Below are 20564 nucleotides of genomic sequence, written 5' to 3'. Positions count from 1 at the left end.
AAAGCATTGCGTGAGAGCGATCTTTATGTTGGAGTTTCTCCAACAGCCACGATCCAGCTCTTGCAGATTCCCTTCCGAACCATTACAGTTTTCTTCCATTTCTATATAGTCCTCCAGCTAGAAGCCAGGGGCACGAGCTCCGATAGGCACCTTCCTCCCTGTTTTCTCTTCTAGTCTCATGTTCCCAATTCTCTTTGGTAGATTCTTATCTCTCATCCTCCCCCAGTCAAACAAACCACGCACCTGTTTCACCAAACTATAATAGAAAAAAAAACAACTACAATTATGATCCAAACTTTGGCTTCTTACTCCTCCAAGCAAATATATAGGGTGCGCCAACTAAAACGAAACAGACCTGTTTTCTCGGATGATGGAAGAATTGTGCAATAATGCTCGGACACGTCAACATGGATTTATGCCACTCTTCAAAACACTCGCCAACGAATAAACTCTGCTCAACAGGACGTGGGGCGCAGTGACGTGCCGAATCTTCCATAACTCCTTTATTCCAACGAACTTTCCATTTTTTTTCGCGTTATCCTATTGCCTTTACCTCCGCAAATTTCGATTTTCTGGGGGGTGCGGTTATAAGAGGTGTTCGATTGCCTCTCGGAAGTTCCTTCTTCTGGGAGCGTTTCTTCTATAATTGCCGAACGGAATTCATAGCATGGTTAAGAAATAGGCCCTATTTAGATAATAAGTAGGTTAATTCGTATTTCTAGATCTTAAGCTACGCCCCTGTACAGCAGAACCTATTTCCCAGCATAGTTCAATAAACATGCCATCTCAAGAAGTAAAAGGTTCGTTTAGTGCGGGGAAATACGCTCATTCCCTTTTGCGGCACTAAAAATTGGGATATCCTTACGATAGGTTAAGAAAGCGTATCGTATATATCCTAATAAAAATGCGTCGTAAAAGTATCCGCCTAACGGTCGCATTTTTATAAATTAGGTACCAGACGTGTGAAAAACGGCTTCAGAAGGCAGCACGCCCCTGCCTGGAGGTTCTCGAATTTGGTACTTAAGAACTAGGAGAACTGGAAAATAAACTATTTACTATTCAATCACAACTCCCCTGTGGAAGCAGGTCGAACTACTACGGACCAAATTCAAAATATCTCGAAAACAGTGACTTTTAGCAATTTATAACAAGAGTACCTTTTTCAAGAAAAAATAAACGGGGAATTAATTTTGATAAGAAAAAAGCTGCTACAAGGAGGCACAAAAAAGTGATCATAATTTAAACGTTCACTAGTACGTTGCATGTGGTGCTCTCTGTAAATTTGACGAAAACTTTAAGAAATATAAATTCGGCACTGCGAAAAATCCAAAAATGGAAAAAAAATTGCTTCAAAAGATATTTTTTATTTTTCTCATTTTCTAAAGCCAACAAATTTTGATTTTTCAATCCAGTAGGAGCATGCTCTTGTCTATCCTAATGGGAATATACCAAGCAGGAAGACATTTAAAAAAAATTGAAAATAAAATGCATGAAACAAAATCTTTAAAAATCAAAGAATTGTGCCAATTAACGTAAGGAGAAGTCAGATAATTCTAAACTATAATATTATAGGTAATATTCTAGTGCCTCTTTGCGAATTGGAAGTTTGCAAATGAATCTATCTAGAAGACTACTACATAAAGTTAAAAAAAAAAAAAGAACCAAATGAAAATTTACAAGTTTACTGCTGTGCAAAAATGAGCAGATATTCGCATTCAGAACAGACTAAATTGTTGTAACTATATGTTGAATCGCTAAAGGGACAATCTAAATTTCTTTAAAAAAGTGTTATAGACAGATGAGGCAATATTTTCAACAGTTGGTGTGTTTGACAGACAAAACAGACGTACTTGGTCCAGCCGCAATCCAAATTTAATAAAAGAAGTAAAAGTCCAAGGCAGAAAAAATTTTGACGTGCGATGTGGTATTCGACGAGTCAACGGTATTAAGGGTTTTTAAATGAAGACTTTTTTGATTTAATCGAAAATTTACAGCACATATCTCGTGTGCGATTTCCTAAATCGGGAATATTACGAATGGATAACAAGAAACGGAATAATTCCATGGCCACCAAATAGTCCAGACCTTACCCCTTCGGACACCTTTTTACGGAAGCGTATCTAAAAAACGAGATATATGTTAGTGAATTGGATGATACATTAGATGCGATGAAAAGGAAAGTCCCAAATATAATAAATCGCATCTATCGAAGTGATACGATAACAAAATGTCTAAAAAATTTGGAAAAAATATACAGGGTGTCCCGTAAACCTTCGACAATACTTCTCCTGATTCTCCTGAAGGTCCATCCTTTGGAAGTCAGAAAACGAAAAAAATAAAATAAAATCTTAACGAAAGTATCGTGGACTTCGAGATATTTACACTTTTTTCAAAATCGACAAAAACTGACATCACTTGGATATTTCGTACTATCACTGTTACACCACTCCAAGTAGAGAAGCAAAATTTCTGTATTAGTTTCCTCAATGTTTATGGTTCAAAAGCGCATCGATAGATTTTACATGTACGCTTCGGATTAAAAAAAAAAAAAAACATTTTTATCTTAACGGATTCCTGATAACTCCATTTCTATTATGTAACTGTTGTTCCTTAGTGTAGCGATTGATGTACAGCTATCTCGAAGCCCACAGGCTCAAAAAGTAGCGTCGTTCTTCTAGATTCTGAAATGGTATAACAAGTATGCGTTCCTTGAACAGAAAATATTTGTTTGACTCGTTAGAATGGATGGAACAAGTACAATTTTTCCACCACATTACAAAACAAAGGGACGGATTGATTGTTCTCTTAAAGTCCTATGCACCGATGTTTTTGGTATATTAAGTTGAAGCCCCAGTCTTCTCATGCTGGTACGAGCATTCTGCTCTGGATTCTCCAAAATTTCTTCCTCTCGTTTTACCGGTAGCGCTCCATGGCGCTCACATAGATAACGTCGAGCAGCGAAGCTGCCAGTTTCGCGGCGGTTTCTCTCCGATCGCGCAAGAATTTTCCAGTTTGGAGTTTGCCGATTCGGAAATCTTTCCGCATAAATTCTGACACTGTCACGATCATTTCCCTGACAAAATCCCAATGTGAGCAACACATCTGTTTGTTCTCGAAGCGCATACATTTTTTAAAATTTCCTCGAACTTTGGCAAATCTAATCGATCACATGCATTCACCGACATTATACATATATAGATCAACGATCGCCGGCGCTTTGGTCAATTACACAACACAGGCGTTGCATTCGTTGTAACTTGTTTTTCAGAAATCGATGTGAAAATTTTAATTTTTTTCCATCTAATGGAGGCTCCAAATCAAAATTCAGTAAGAGATAAAAAAAAGTTGCATTTGCAGTACTGCTCGCTCTTAACCGGCCGGACGCTTAATCGTTATTTAAAGTTTGCCATCAAAATTATTTCAAATAATTTTTCCGGCTCATAATTAAATAAGAAAATAAATGCAACACTTAAAAGTAAGTGTAAAATTCTATAAATAAATAAATAAATAAACAATGAACATTTGTTGTTAATGAAAATTAAATTAAATTAAACGTTCAAATCAGCCCCCTCCCTGTGCAGAACGGTAACCGAGCCGATCATGAGAAGCCTGCCGCACTCTTGAAAGTGTTTCTGGACTAGTAGCTTGCATGCAATTTCGAATTTCAATTCGCAACTCATCAAAATGATTAGCCCTATCATCCTGAAATCTATAAATTGTAGATTTGACATAACTCCACAAGAAAAAATCTGCAGGACTCGAATCGGGGAATCTTGCTGGCCATACAGTGGTTCCCCGTCCACTTATCGCTCTGTTTGGGAAATATCTCTCAAGACATTCTCGAACAGGAGCGGTATTGTAGGTAGGACAACCATCTCGCTGAAACCATACATCTCCTAAATTAATTTATAATTGTTGGTTTGTTAGAATAATTTGTGCCTGGAACAAATCAAGGTATTTCAACCTATTCAAAGTACCCTCGATGAAAAACGGACCAATTGCAAAATACCTTCTTCTTTCACGAGGGAAATCTTCAAAAGACGTCCGACTTAGCGTCCTGGCGGTTGGATAGTGTGGGATACGCCTGCTGCGCCAACCCACTAAAAACCTTGGGTTACTACTCTTGTCCTACGCCTATTTGGGACTGTCTCGCCGGATATAACGTCCACGAAGGCGGAGGATTAAGTGTAGTTGGGGTTCGTTGTGGCGCGACGCGGTTACGTTCGGTGCAGTGTGGAAAGAAGAAGCACAACGATCTGCCTCTTTATCTTCCCCTGTTTATCTTTTGCGAATTCTTCCATCGAACAGAGCCAGGATTTATTTATTTATTTATTTATTTATTTTTCATCTTTAAGTCGGGTTACTGCATCCACCTCCCGTTTGATTTGCCGATACTTCGACCTCCTCATGGTTATTACAGTTCGCCGCGCAGTTTCTCGTCAAAGTGCCGGAGTAGTGAGAAGTTTGTGCTCCCTCTTTCGTTCGATTTTCAGCCGGGCACTCGGAGTTTTTTTGAACGGCCCCCCATTGGTGGAACTTCGGATTTCGCCTTCTCCGGTACCAGTTTGTAACCCCCCTCCCCCCTGGATTCGTCGATTTTTGTTCCGTCCTTCTCATTTAAATTCCTATGCTCTGTGATTTTTTTTAAATAAATTCCGTCCGCCATTTCGTCTAGAAAAAAAACGCAAGTTTTTTCCCAGGGTTCTCTGCAGCGGCGCGCCAAGCTTTAATCGGTCAGGATGACAGTGCGACGTACCCTAGAGCGATCTTCCGGTCCCTAGGGCCTTCGGAAAAATCCTCCCACAGAACTTCCGGCAGGACGTTCTAGAACGTTCGGTCGGAATAGTATAAAAGACCGTAGCCAGCCACCAAGGCAATTCGTTCTCTCTTCCCTCGCCACCGGGAAACTTGGGTCGAACCACATAGCTCCCACAACCACTTAGTGAATACACTCGAATAATTCAAAATCAAATATAAGTTTTTTTTCATTTATTTTGTACAAGTATATATACATATTTACAAATTCCTAAAATCTACTCCACATCCTGGGAGAGATCGGACAGCGAAAATACTTCGCACCTGATATCCGACAGAGGCTGATGGGACTCGGAATAGGTTCGTACGCAGTTTTTTTTTAGATAAAATGGATATGAAAAAACTGATAGTGGATTTTCGTCACTTCCAACGTGAACGGCAAAGGCTAAGATAGTGAAGAAGAAAATGTCCAGCTTCAATGTCGTGAAATACCAAAGAGGGGCTGTCGAACTGGCAGACGTAATCGTAAAAGTATATCAGGGCGCCATTATGGCATTTAAAGACGAAAATGGGAAAGGGATTTTCTATCTAGAAGACACCGATATAACGACGTTTGATAACGGTGAATCGGACGACGAAGATGAACAAACACTGATTGTAGAGCATTACATCTACCGTGGAGAAGAGACTGTATCATTACAATTTGCAAGTGGAAAGTAGAAAAGCAGAACTTCGTGGTAGAAAAAAATCGCAAGTTTTTCCCAGGGTTCTCTGAGGAAGAAACCGGCCAGAATTGGCTTTTCTAGATTCGACTATGTTTTTTGGAAAAATTTTGGATGGTCCCCCGTCGGCGGTTCTTCGGTTCGAGTCGTCGCCAGTGTCGACTAAAACTTCCTCTAGGATCCGTCGAATTTTGTTCCGTCTTCGTCGTTTAGTTTTCCAAATTTTGTGGTTTCTTGAATAAATTCCATCCTCTATCGCCATTTCTCTATTTCTCTAATTCGTTCGAGAAAAATCACAGGTTGTTCCTAAAAATGAAAATCTTAATATTAATGTCTGCTTAATGTCATAAAGACTATCGTTTTTTATTATTTTAGTAAGAAAATAAGCACTATTTTCCTAATTGTTTTTATTTTTCTCGCAATAACAACATATATTCAAACGTTATTTTGTTTATGTTTTTAAATTCATAAAAAAAATACTAATTTTACTAAATTTTAAAATTGAAACAAATATAATTATTTTTGAAGTAAAAAACTTTTTCACTTCCAGAAAAAATAAAATGTTTAATTAATGCTTTTTTTGGGAAATACCTGAATTTTATCAAAAGTTAAAACAAAATGATGGTTTTTTTTAATGAAATAGGAATTTAAAATTAAAAGTTTCGTGTCAGTCATGAAAACATTATTATTCTACAGGGTAGTTCAGGTTACTTTCCAGTCGATCTCCCAAAAAAAAAAGGGGGAAAACAATTACCAAATTCATCCATTCATTACATGAATTGTTTACAAAACATGCATTAAGAAATAATGAGAACTAGTCTCTCTACTAATCTATTCACCTAGATAGCATATTGTTTGCCTAGCCTGTATCCAGAAATCCATACAGCTTACCTCCACTGATCTGTTAACTTATTTAATTATCTGCATTTAGATCAAAATGAATATTATGACTGGCAAATAAATAGTTTTAATGATCAAAGTTATTGAAACTCCACTATCTTAAGCTACTTTCGACCCAGCAACCACACATTCGCCTTATCGGGAGTACCTTTCTTCTAGAATTTTAAGAGCGTTAATTATCGTGGTGAGAAGTTAAAGATTGGTCTCATGTACCAAAGTAACAGTTTGAGCAACCTTGTACAGAATCATCAATCAGTGGGAACGAAACATTCCACTTTTTTATAATTTCCTATACTTAATGGAAAAAAATTATTATTGACATATACAATTTAAAAATATGTACTGTTAGAAAAATTGTTCAACATGAAGAGCAAAAGAAATGGAACATTGTATACCGCGCGAATCTGAATTGACCTCCTTCAGTTAACTTTTGAACTTTTTTTAAAATTCAAAATCAGCATAAAAAGGACAAAACATAATAGCTGTTGACATTTGTTTGGTTTTTTAGATGTTATTTATGTCATCGGTAATGCAAAATAGCAGATTTTTTAAAATTCAAATATGGGTCAAGTGAGACTTCAAATTAAACATCTTTCAAAGCTATACGAAATGGTGTACTGCGATTCAAAATCTAGCGATTAGTTTTTGAGAAAAAGAGTAAAATTGGCAAATTGGGTAAAAAATTCAATACATGTACATATAATATAACAATTACATTACTTTTAACAAACAAATTGAATTAATTTGATGTATATTATCAATCATGATGTTATCATTCAATCTAATTCGTTTGAATTTGTTTTTATGGCAATCTAATAAAATAATATTGTTTACAACTATAAACACTCTAATCCTTTTCTCCGATTTTTGACATGGAAAATAAGTTATAATGGGTTTTAATTGGGTGTATTAGAAAACAATTTTTACGGCATAAATAGAGCTTTTATTCTCTATATTTTGAGTCTTGGTTTTTTGAAATCGAGTTACAAATGCAAAAGTTACATTATACATTACAGGTGTTTTCATTTGAAATGAGTCACACTGTGTATAAGAGCACCAGAAATGCATGGATGGCATCCAAACATTTTAAAAACTGGTTCTATCAACAATTGCTCCCCGAAGTAACATTATATTAATTCTATATGTATAGTATACGCCTTTCCGGATACTAAATTAATTTCAGGTTAAGTGTTTCTTAAAGTCTTAAAATCTCCCTGAAAAAACTTGATTACTGTTAGAGAATGCCCCATAGCATCCAGCCATTAAAGAATTGAAAAAGTGACGGATGTTTTTTGTAATCTTCGTGCCACCAAGCGTCACCCCTCTAAACCAACCTATGGATCAGAATATACCAAGGCTTATAAAACTGTACTACAGAAACAGTATTCTGAGTTCCATCGTCGCTGTAGACGATACAATGGGAGAAGCTTTGAAGAAATTTACTTTATGAGATGCAGTTATTAATTTGACAGTTTCACGGAAAAAGTTATGTCCTTCAAACTATTATGAAATACTAGCAAAATACAAAAACAAAAACTAATGCGGTTGATAAAAACGATTTGGCGTTGTCTATTATAAAGCAGCATTTCGATGAAGAAAAAGTCTTTATAATGCCCTAGAAGAGACTATCGTGCTTCTACAAGCTATAGTACCCTTTAAATGTACAATTTTTAATGTGAAAGAATAGAATGAAGACGCAATAGTAGAAGATTTAAATCTGGAAGGCAAATGTAACACCGATAATGACTCTCAAAAAAGTGATGGTGAAATCCAAGAAGAACTACTTAATAAGGTTTCACACTCCGACGCAATTCAAGCTCTAAAAGTAGCAACGGAATGGATTAAACAAAATGTTTTAATCGTTACTGAAATAATTATCCTAAATATGTATGTGAGCATTCTCTGTCCATGTTGAAACTATTAATCAATTATCTGAAAGTATCACGGGGCTCTGGCTCTAAATTCCTCCCAAGATAAGTGCGAGAAAATGGTAAAAGGGCTATCATGAATTCCCTACCAAGCTATTCCCCGGATTAGCGTGGGAAGAGAGGGTTGTTTACAAATTCCTTTAGCGTAGGTGAGAATAACGTTTAGGGGTTTGGTACCCGTGGGAAAAAGGGTGGACAGCCCTTCCATTTTATCGGTTCTCTCAAAAAGAGGGGATGTGTGCTGTATATGGATACCGGGTTGTATCGGGATTCCATTTTTGGTTCGCGAAGAATAAAGAAGTGCTCTGAGAATTGTTTTTTTCATCTCCACCCTTGGACATAGAATCTTACATGTATATGAAAAAGCGATTGTGGCAACGGTTTTTATTAAACAAGACCAAATTAAAATAATATCATATTTTTCATTAAAGAATTTGTCATATTTGTAAACATATATATAATTATACGGGGTGTTCCTAATTATCGTGTACTGTTGGATAATGCTTTCTTTTATAAGGCAAAATTTATGAAGGTATCACCACTTCCATAAGACACATATTTTAGATAGATATGTTTGGTCTAGTCCCTCCAGGATTATATAATCACACCAGGTTCGATGTATGGGTGTCTGGAGCGATGCTTGATATTTTTTTTTTGCGTCCTGATATAATAAGACACTCTTCTATTATCTGTCGGACCGTGCATATCAGAAATAGTTGATCATTAGTAATAACAGTTTTTTTCTTTTAATCCCCATCACCGAAGATGTACATACGAAAGGGGGTAATTCTTTGGCTCATTTCACGACTAAAATGTCATATAAACGTAGGATCGCGAAAGCTTCGTTACCAATCTACAGGGTGTTTAAATTTTAAAAAAAGTCAGGTTTTTCTTTACAGCTTCTGTAGTTTTTGAGATAGTTGGTTAAAATTTGTAATATAGTTTATGACGGAGAACTTACATCATTGATCAAGTCAAATAATTTTGTTAATCTATAGAATGATATTTTTTCAGTGGTCGGGGCCTCTTTTCTCTCTGACCATTTAGCAATGCGTGGATGGTAAATGCTACAATACACGATGACTTCTTAATTTTATTAATAAACTGTTTAAGATCTTGTAGTTTTTTCGTATCTACATCGGTTATTGAAAAAAAAAAAAACAAAAAAAAATGAATTTTTGGTCAGATTGTCAACATTTCCGGTAGATTGGACTTTCCAATGATTTTTTGTATTCTTATTATAACGACTATACTGTAAATAGCGATAGAAGTTAAACGGTAATTTTTATTTATTTTTTCTAAGCACTCATTTACCAATACTTTTGTGACTTTTTGGAAAATACATAAAATATTATCTGAATCTGCAAACTTTAATTTTCATTTTTGATTATGTTTAGAATGACGTGTAAATTTTTTCGGTAATTAAAAAATGTATTTTTTAATAAGTAATCAACTTTTCCATATTACATTATACAAAAGTAGTCGTTAAGCAGCATAAATAAATAAATAATGTCAATGTTCAGTTAAAAGAAACAAATCAGTCTTCATAGAGACTGCAAGCAGTAAATGGAAAAGAATGAATTAAGGCACCATTCCTTTAATTGAGTTAATAAAAATATACAGTATAAATGAAATATTAGAAATTTTGACTTTATGTGAACCTAAAAATTAAGTTATTCATTGCCAGCTGATTTGTGCTAAGCTCTTTACATGGATCTGTTTCATCATCAAAATAATAATACACCTAAAACCTTAATAATGCTTAACGAAGCTTTATAATAGCCCATGAGTTTCATTTCACAGAAATGTGTATTTGACTTCAATTTAAATTCTTTGTCAATTGTAGGTATAAAAATTTGCTGTGTAAAATTATAAAAATTACCGTTATCAAGGTAACATTGTTTTACCTTAATATGTATATTGCACATTACACACCTATTACAAAACCTGATAATTTCAAAATCAAAATGAAAAGACTGAACTAATGCAAGAATAACATATGGATGGATGTTCTATTTCAAACTTCAAAACTTTACAATGTTGTTCTTTTGATTTTGTTCAATCACTTATTTAACAATATTTTTAAAGTTTACAATTATCAATATCCAACGTGACTATTTTCACTTAAATATAAGCCAACTCCAACAAAAAGACTGTTCAGTCCTTATCAAGTGGCTAAAAGACCGTTTCAAGCAAAAAAAAAATGTATTCAACCCAAAAAAAAAGGTAAAATCTCATTCCCGAGAAATTTCAACCGCACAATTATCAGCTTTTTCAAATGAACCATTAATGGTAATATTATTACTTTGGTCGGATCCCTAAATATTATTGTCACTTCTGGCCGAACCTCTTGGAATTCACTAAAAACTCAAACATGTTCGCAAAAGTCAAAATATATAAAAATCCTCGAGGTGAATGGAGCACTGGGTTCTTTATTTTTTAAAATAAAGAACCCAGTGCTCGGAATATATAATAGAATACTTCGAGGAAAACAAGAAGATTTGCAAATCACTATATTGCACACTCTACTTATAAATACATATATATATTATAAATTACCATTTTACATGATGCCTCTCCTAAATAACGTTATAGCAGTGAAGTAATGACGGTGTATGATTTCGACCACAAAACATGGAAAATATATACATATTTAAGTGGTGCTCGGATAGTAAACATTTGTCAACTTTAATGTTGCTTAGGGCTAAACATTTTTTTTTTCTGACTACATAGTAAAGTATAAGTAGCACTTTAATAACAGTTCCAATTATTTGGATCAAAAGAAAGGATAACGTGTTATTCGGAAGAAATCTAATTGTGACCTGACCTATATCAAATGGAACACTAATGGTGACTTTTTTATTTTGAATGTCTTGACATTATCACCATTGCCGACAGAATGTCCTGAAATTTTCCAAAAACCCAAGGAAAAATCACTCAGAAAATCCGGATATATGTAATTCGTGAAGATTGATAGATAGAAGAGAAATGAAGACTTCAATGCCCAGAATACATGACTCATAGGCACTTATATGAAAAAATAATGAGGTTTGCAAATCACTACATCGCATATTCCACTCATTAACATATTATTAATTTACATTTCATGTGGTACGAGGAAAATATAGTTAAGAGTAGTGGGACTATTAAGGTGAACTATTTTAAGCAGGAAGTATGAAAAACGTTCAAGTGGTGCCTGGGTAGAAAATCTTTATCAATTATAATGTCCCTGAGGACTGGTACTAGAAATTTATTTCCATTACCTACAGCACGAATAACATTTTAATATTAATAGCTGTTTTAAGTATTTAGCAGTAAATTAATTTGTAATAATTACCTTAAAATCTCACACAGTCATTAACAAGACTTAAGCCGCTATCGTTTCAACCTTACCGCCTCGCCGGCCGGGATCAAAGAAAGATTCAGTCAGAATCACAGAAGTAAAGTAGTAGTAGAAATGTATTCGATACGAATCGATACATCGATATCGATATACGGAATAACATCAGTACACTATTTATTAGGTATATTATCGATCGTTCGACAGTTTTATAATTTAAATGCAGTTTTAAAATTAAGTTTTTAGTATTGAGAATTTCTTACCGTTATACCTTTCTTGAAGTTGAGATTTTATATCGGCAATTCAAAAATCGATTCGCCTCTGATTGAAAAAACACGAATTGAAGCATATTGTATTCCCAATCTACTAATTCACTAAATTTAGATAGGATTACTCATCGTTCTCCTTATATTTTTGTTGCATATTTCATTGTTCAAACTCATTTCGTCTTGTTTTTCGACTCTTTTAGGTTGTTTTTATATTTTTTTACTAACATTTAGCTCCCTTTCTAATCAACTGTACGAACAGAAGTGTTGCACGTAGTAAATACATTTTTGTAAATTTAATTAATTATCTATGGTAGATTAGAAGATAAAAATTCATGAACATTATATAATTGTTCACAACATATTTATTGATCACAATAATGAAATAAATATTGTTAAAAATAAATTTAAAAGCATTTAGAGAGTCTTTTACATTAAAAATGCAGGTGTACGAATAGAACTGTTGTATACTGTAGGTACCTTTCCAACATCGCCGTATTTTATGCCCCTGAATCGATTTAGTTCTCTGCCTCTCTACCTGTCGATCCTTTTTTTCAATTTATTTCCGTTAGTAAGCCTCGAATGGATCTATATATAGTTTATACTGCGTGTTTTGTTCTATAGGCCGTATTATCGACGATATTTGTTTGATATTCGAAGGTGGTTTAAGATGGTTTGCAATAAATAAAACTATCATGAAAATTGTGATTTCCACAAGTGGTATCACCCGATATCATCTTCTGGATGTACGAGTGCCAGCAGAGGTTTTTATTTTTGTAACTCCGACCACTATTAACACCTTATGAGTGTTGTAATACCCCCTTAGGCTACGCCTACGCCTACGCCTACGCCTACGCATTACGGTGTCTTAGTAAATTGCCCTGGGATGACCGTACGTTGGGAACCCGTCATTTTTCTATAAGGGTTCCCTTACATAAAGAACCTTTCACTCCTTACTCCTTATTAAGATTGACACTGTGGTTTTAACCATAGTGTCAATCCAACAATCTCCATTGCATTCGTATTGTGAAACGTATACGCTTTAAATTCCTCGTTTACACAAGACTCAATTCCAAATGAGTTATTGAAAATTACCATAAATCCTATTTTTAACGTTATATTACTGATAATACATTATAGATTCAAAGATTTCTAGAATTATTTGATAAAAATAGGAAAAATTAATCACTTGAAAAACGTAAATACCCCCTACAGCAGTGGCGTGCTAATATGAAGTGTTCAATTTGTTTGAACGATTTACAGTATATCAAACGTCGAAATCGAAGGGGTGTTCGTACAGTCAGTCTCAAATGTCTACATACACTCTGTAAATTGTATATAACTAATAAATTAGTGAATGCATTTTCTTTTGTTAGTTATGTAACAATACATAAATATTAAAAAAAATTATTTATTTACATTCCTGTGTAAATAAAAATTAAAAATCAAGAATTTCTAGCCCACAAAAGTCTACATACACTTTTAAATATAATTTATCTATTAGTTTGTATTTAATATTTCCCTCTATTTGAGTCAAACTCTGCTTCAAAACGTTTTGGTATTGAATTAAATTTTCTGTAACGTCAGAGGGTCTTTTTGCCCACGAAGTTTGTAAAGCGCGTTTTAATGTTCTTAATTATTTTTAATCTTTTAGTCTTTCTTTCTAATGCATCCCATAGGTGTTCTATAGGGTTCAAATCAGGCGACTGAGGAGGTGTGTGCAATTTTTCAGATACATTATATAAAATTGATTCACGAACAGCCCGAACTGTATGTTTAGGATCATTGTTTTGTTGAAATATTCAACGATCGCCAAACTTCAGTTTTTTGACTAATTGAATCAAATTGTCTTACGATATTTTTAAACATTGTAGATGGTTCGTGGTATTTATTATCAATGAAAACTAATTTTCCAATCTCGGCCGCTGATATTGATACTCAAACCATGACGTTACCTCCTCAATATTTAATAAACGACACTAAATTTTGAAGTGTGAGCTCTTTAATTACCTTTTCCATACTTTACCCTGTCCGTCACATCCAAAAATGTTAAATTTACTTTTATTGCTAAATAGTACGGTTTTCTAAAACTTGAAGCGTTTGTTTAAGTGATTATTATCACCCTCTAGTCTTTTCTATCTGTTTGCTGAAGATATAAATAGTTTTCTTCTTTGATAGTTATTTGATCGCAATATACGTCTTACTGTATCATCACTAACAGTCTTTCCGATATCATTTTTAATCTCTATAGCAAGTTTTGGAGCACTTGTTTCGGGTGCTGAAGAAACTCTTTTTAAAAGTGATCACACATCTCTTTCATTTCATTTTCTTGGGCGACCAGATCTTGCTTTATTGCTTGTATTTCCTCGATGATTATTATAGTTTTTAATGATGGTTCGAATTGTACTGCGAAAAAATTTTACCATGGTTGGTATTTTTATTCTTCCTATAATTTTCTATATACGATTTTTAAACAAGTAGAATACTAGAGAATGTTGATCTCATACTACTTTAAAATATAATTTTATGCGCCTTTCAATACATCATTCGAAAGAGCAATCAAGTCAAGGAGGTTTTTAAAGATATTTGAACGACTCTTCCATTTGCATGTTTCTCTTTATTTACTTACAAAGTCAAGGTTTGACATTAGAGAAATTCATTTATGAAATTTTAAAGCATCACAATTTTTTTTCATATGCAGATACTACTACATGTTTGATATCGATAAAATACATATTCAAGTTTATGCGAAAACCGATAGTCGCAACAAATGTTCTATTAAATTTTTGTTGTAACTTATACAGAAGTAAACGGCAAATTTGGTAAAATTCGGAAAAGTGTCGATATCTGGAAATGCGTGACACTTTGTATAATAGTATATGTATATGGTCAAATACGTTCACAATCATCTTACATTTCACCCTCTTTCGGATGTGTATCGGTAAACCAAACACCCTGTATAGTAACATTCACTTTAGTACGCCCGTCCCGTGCATGAGTTCATTGTGTTTTAAATTTTTACAAAAATTTCGGTAATTACCTAATCAAATAATTTATTTATTACGTTAATTTGTTGACGATTTGTACTTTTTCTTATTTTACTACTTATTTATTACATTTTTTTTTTTTTTTTTAAATTTAAATTAGAGGAAAATCAAACAAAAATGGATTTCGATGAATCTATGTCTATGGCTTCAGTAAGCATTTTAACCAATGTGTCTGTAGAAACTGATGTCGATGATGAAAGAATCAATTCGTCCGATGAAGAAGTAAAAAGTCAACCCTCGACATCTAAGGGCACTGTAACTATTTCAGTTGTGGATAGAACTTTTTTCAAAATTTGTTAAAGAAAAATTTATTTCCACAAAAATATAGCCCAATGTAGAAAATGTTTACGGGAAAAAATTTTAATATCGAGAACAAAATCTTCATCAAATTTTATTTCACATCTGAAAAGAGTTCATAGTAATAACGTTTATAATGATTACAAACAATGCAAACAGTATGTAAAATATTCTATATTGCCAAAAAAATGTTGGAAAAAAAATCGGTGATTTCGATAAAACTGATTTTGAAAATGTTTTGATGAAGCATGTTATCCATACTATGGCTCTATTAAACCTAGCGGATGATATTTATTTCTGAGAAATTTTCACATCTTTGAGAATATCAACATTAGGACTTCGTATTATAAGCTATAGAACTTATACTATAGAACTCGAAAACTGGAAGAGCTATATATGCATATTACGATGTGTACAAGTATGAAATGCGGATTTTTTATTCGAAAAGAACCTGTTAAATTTGAAAGAACGATAAAGGATGGAGTATTGGAAAAAAAGGTTGGAACTCTTTCAAAATTTCAAATATTTTTTTAAAATTTTATAGGTAAACACTCTAGATTACTACGTTATAATTAGTATACAATTGGTAATACGAGTATATTCCAAATATAATTGGCTTTGAACTATGTATGTAAACAGGTAAATCTACAGAGAAATTTAGTTTTCAGCCTGGACAAAATGGTCGAAACCGAATTTTTTTAATCATTTTTTCTAAAAAAATTTTTAATGGAAATTCCAATTTGTTTGCAATTGAAACATATATTAGTATGCCTTAAGGTGTTGCCGTTTTTAGTAATTTGCAAGAGAGAATACTACAGCTACTTAATGAGGTTGCCAAGCAAAACTTTATTGTAAGTCGATTACTATTTAGAAAAACGACAGTTTCACGAATTATAAATCATTTTAAACGTGAAGGAACTATGAAACCCAAGAAAAGTTTAGGTCGATCGCGAAAAACTTCACGTAGATTAGATAAGAAGATTATACGACTATCACGAAATAATTTGTTGAATTTATTTTCAAACATTATGAGTATCATCAATGAAACTATTCCTACTGGAATCGTCGTCCGATTCACCGTTATCAAACTTCGTTATATCGATGTCCTTTAGATTGAAAAACCCTTTCCCATTTTCGTCTTCAAATGCCATAACGGCGCCCTGATATATTCTTACGATTACGTCTGCCAGTTCGATAGCAGCCCCTCTTTGGTATTTCACGACATTGAAGCTGTGTAGTGTACCTACCAACAAAACATTGTTTGTCTATCAATAGTAATTAAGTCGGTCCAAAGGTCCCTCACCAAATCTTTCTAGAACTTAACGTATCAGTACAAGCCACCCTTTAATTAATAAGAAAAGATATAAATACGGACCCCGGGGATAAGAAGTTACTTCTTCTTTTCAACCGAACAGTAGCAACAGACCTAAAGCAATTTTATTTCCTCCCTAACATCGTGGTACATTACACGAGTTTCTAATTCTATGATTAATTGTTGCGATATATTTGCGTTATCATGAAAATTCTGGTCAATATACTTTGAAAAATGGGTTAAACTAGACTTTACAGAACCCCTTTGCCTTTTAAATCCGTGCATTTTATGATTAGCAATGTGCCACCGGTTACTTATATACCTTTATAAATGAATAATTATGCTTATTAGTTGCAATGAGGCAATAATGAAATACACAATGAGGGAAAAAATGTAAAAAGGAAGAGAATTACTCACTCAGGAACTTCACCCTTTGCGTTCTACTTCTGTTTTCTGTGCTGCAAAGCCGATGCTGGACCAACTGGACACTTGGGTGTTTTATTTGCAACCCGTACTTCACACTTCTGTCCGCCTTGGCTTACTACTGCACTTATTAACTTCTTCCAAATTTATTTCACTATTTTTCTAGCGACCATTTTTTTTAAAATTAATTAATCCGGCTCGAAGGACCATGTTAAATACTTGGTGTATTTAATGATTAAAAAAAAAAAATAGCTAGCTTCAGTACCAGCCACAACTTATCGGTTAAACTGTTCAAAGTATATTAAAATCTCCTATGTATATGTGAGCATTCCTTGTCCATGTTGAAACAATTAATCAATTATCTGAAAATATCATGGGGTTCTGGCTCTAAATTCCTCCCAAGATAAGTGCGAGAAAATGGTAAAAGGGCTGTCACGAATCTCTTCACAATTCTTGTTTATGTTAAGACCATTAATTGGCATTATCTGAAAGTGGTACAAGCTTTTGGTACCAAACTTCCCCAGATTAGCGTGGGAAGAGAGGGTTGTTTATAAATTCCTTTGGCATAGGTGAGAATGACGTTTAGGGGTTTGGTACCCGTGGGAAAAGGAATGGACAGCCCTTCCATCTTATCGGTTCTCTCGAAAAGAGGGGATGTGTTCTGTGTACGGATACCGGGTTGTATCGGGATTCCATTTTTGGTTCACGGAGAATAAAGAAGTGCTCTGAAAATTGTTTTTCTCTTCACCCTTGAACCGTAAATCTTACATATATTTATGTGGCTTAAAAATAATAAACTGTGGATACGCTGTTAATAAGTGTACCCTGGATAAGCATGGCAATCATGGCTATTCAGCCATGAGTCACCATAGCACCTAACGTTTTTACCGGACAATGGTTCCTCTTAGTTTGTTAAGACGTAGGCCCATTTAAATAATAAGTAGATTAATTTGTATTTTAAGACCTCAAGTTACGCCTCTGTCCCGCAAATTATTTCCCAGCATTCTTTAATAAACAAACCACCTCAAGAAGTGAAAGGGCCATTTAGTGCGGGGGGATACGTTCGTTCCCTTTTGCGGCACTAAAAATTGGGATATATTTACGAAAAGTTAAGAAAGCATATCGTATATCCTAATAGAAGTGCTTCGTAAAAGTACCCGACTAACGGTAACATTTCTTGAAAATATGTACCAGATGTGTGAAAGTTGGCTCGGGAAGGCAGCACGCCTCTGCCTGGAGGTTCTGGCATTTTGGTCCTTAAGATCTGGGAAGGAAGATTGCGGGGCTTTTTCTTTTTTAACGAGTGATTCGAACCAAACGTTTAAAATACATTTTTCGGGAAATATATTAAAAAATATATATACAGTGAAACCTCTCTTTGCGGACACTCCTCACAAACGGACACCTCCCATAACCGGACAATTTCCTTGAAACTGTAAGGTTAAGACCTTTTTTCTATATAAAAGAATCTCCCATGAGCGGACACCTCCATCGGACGGACATGGACACTAAAATTTTCCCTGCAGTGACAAAAAACCTCCCACAACTGGACGTGAAACTCTGAAGACCGGCCAAAAATAAAACACATATTATTTTAGTTACGTTATTTGCTGTTACAATGAATGTCGGGGCTTCCCCTTTCTTTGGTTCTTAATAAAGACGATTTTAGTTTTTATTACGTAGTGTGGCAAGAAAAGAAGCACATCATGGCACCTCCTAAAAAAAGATTTATAACTTTAAAAGAAAAAATAGAACTTATAAATATTGCTGAAAAGGATAATTTATCTGTACGAAAGTTGGCAGAGAAGTAAGTTAGTAACAAAAATTTGGTTGAAATATTTTTTTTGTTTATTTTTTAAGGTTTAAAATAGGAAAATCCCAGGCAGCAGAAATTTTACAAAAAAAAGAGAAATTTCGTAAAATGTGGCAATCTGGTGATAGTTTAGGACAAAAACTTAATAGATTAAAAAATGTTCCACAGAAAATTGATAAAGAATGTCTGGATTGGTTCTCTCGAATAAGAAGCCAGAACATTCCAATATCAGGATCACTGATAAAAGCTAAAGCTAAAGAAATAGCCTGCAAGTTGAAATACGAACAATTCAGTGCTTCTAATGGTTGGCTAGAAAAATGGAGAAAAAGGCACAATATAAGTTTTAAATCTATATCTGGCGAGTCGGCAGATGTTAACCCTCAAGATGTCAGTGAATTTTTGCAAAAGTTGCCATCTCTTTTTCTGGGATACAGACCACAAGACATTTACAATGCAGATGAAAGCGGTTTATATTTCCGAGCATTACCAGACAAAACATTGGCACTTAAATCTGAAAAATGTGTCGGTAACAAGATGTCAAAAGACAAGCTCACTATTTTATTCTGTGTTAGTATGGCTGGAGAAAAAGAAAAGTTATTGGTCATTGGAAAAGCTGCCCGTCCACGCGCACTTAAAAATGTTCCTATCAAAGATTTGCCAGCTACATGGAAGTCAAATTCCAAAGCATGGATGACCCGTGAAATAATGAAGGAATGGCTTTTAGATATGGACAGAAGAATGAGGATCCAGAATAGAAAAATACTTTTATTTTTGGATAATGCCGGTTCACATCCTCGGGACCTTAATTTAGAAAATATAAAAATATGTTTTTTACCCCCCAATTGTACATCGGTGTGTCAGCCTTTAGACTAAGGCATAATTAAAAATGTTAAATTCTTTTATAGAGACTTAATTTTAAAACATGTTTTAACTAAAGTAGATGGTGCTTTATCTGCTTCAGAATTGGCTAAATCTATAAATATTCTGGAAGCTTTGTATTTTGTACATAGGGCTTGGAATAATGTGTCCCAAGCCACTATCAAAAACTGTTTTGCTAAAGCTGGATTTAAGAAAAATGAAAGTTCTTTATCTGCCTCTGAAGAACAATATGAGCAAGAAGACTTCCTACCTTTGTCACTTTTGGCGAGTCTTATAAGAAACTGCAAAGAAGTCTGTAGCACTGTAGGACCGTCAGAATATGTAAACATAGACGAAGCAATTTTTACAGAAGAACAATGCAACATTGATTACGAACTTTCAGAAGAGCGTGAGCAAGATAGGCAAGAAAATGATGAGGAAGAAATTATAATCACTGAAATTTCTTCAATAAAATCTTATAGTGAAGCCCTGAAAGTGATTGAAGACTTAAAAATATTTGCACAGGACGATTTTGTGGCATTTCAAAAACTTAAAAGTGTAGAATCCCATTTTCAATGTTGTTTACTCAAGGAAAAACAAAAAACAATGAAACAATCAAAGATTGTAGATTTTTTTAACTCTTAAGTAACCTGGTATGCTAAATTCTAATTTATTTTACTTTAGTTTTTTAAAACCATAAAAAATATGCAATATTCTTTTTAATTTGCATTTCCACCCTTCCCACAAGCGGACATCTCCCACTAGCGGACAAAAAAGCTGAAACCAACGATGTCCGCTTATGAGAGGTTTCACTGTATATACTTTGAATGCACACGCAGGGACTTAACTGAACCACAAAATTTATAAAGTGGCTCGTTGTCAGTTAGTCCTAACTCGTCTGGT

General features: G+C 34.1%; 3 protein-coding genes across 3 annotated transcripts in view; all 3 read left to right on the top strand.

Moving 5' to 3' along the window:
- LOC136347328 (uncharacterized) overlaps positions 1-20564 on the top strand; it is a 194006-nt gene that overhangs the window by 138557 nt on the left and 34885 nt on the right. The gene's annotated exons all lie outside the window — the stretch shown is intronic.
- Positions 1-20564, top strand: part of LOC136347333 (uncharacterized) — a 35638-nt gene that overhangs the window by 4142 nt on the left and 10932 nt on the right. The window lies entirely within an intron of this gene.
- LOC136347432 (tigger transposable element-derived protein 6-like) lies at positions 18697-20306 on the top strand. Its single transcript, XM_066297423.1, has 3 exons — positions 18697-18797; positions 18851-19663; positions 19709-20306. The coding sequence occupies exons 1-3, from the start codon at positions 18697-18699 to the stop codon at positions 20304-20306; spliced, it is 1512 nt and encodes a 503-aa protein (XP_066153520.1).

This window comes from Euwallacea fornicatus, chromosome 28, assembly GCF_040115645.1.
Source record: "Euwallacea fornicatus isolate EFF26 chromosome 28, ASM4011564v1, whole genome shotgun sequence".
Classification (NCBI taxonomy): Eukaryota; Metazoa; Arthropoda; class Insecta; order Coleoptera; family Curculionidae; genus Euwallacea; species Euwallacea fornicatus.
Note: the sequence above shows the minus strand (reverse complement) of the source record. Positions and strands in the feature narration are given on the sequence as shown.

What these genes read in the sequence shown, in the direction of transcription:
- LOC136347432 (XM_066297423.1), top strand. Translation starts at nt 18,697, where the DNA reads ATGGCACCTCCTAAAAAAAGATTTATAACTTTAAAAGAAAAAATAGAA. An exon ending in GTACGAAAGTTGGCAGAGAA is followed by an intron (nt 18,798 to 18,850) that starts GTAAGTTAGTAA and finishes TTATTTTTTAAG; the next exon opens with GTTTAAAATAGGAAAATCCC. An exon ending in AATTGTACATCGGTGTGTCA is followed by an intron (nt 19,664 to 19,708) that starts GCCTTTAGACTA and finishes ATTCTTTTATAG; the next exon opens with AGACTTAATTTTAAAACATG.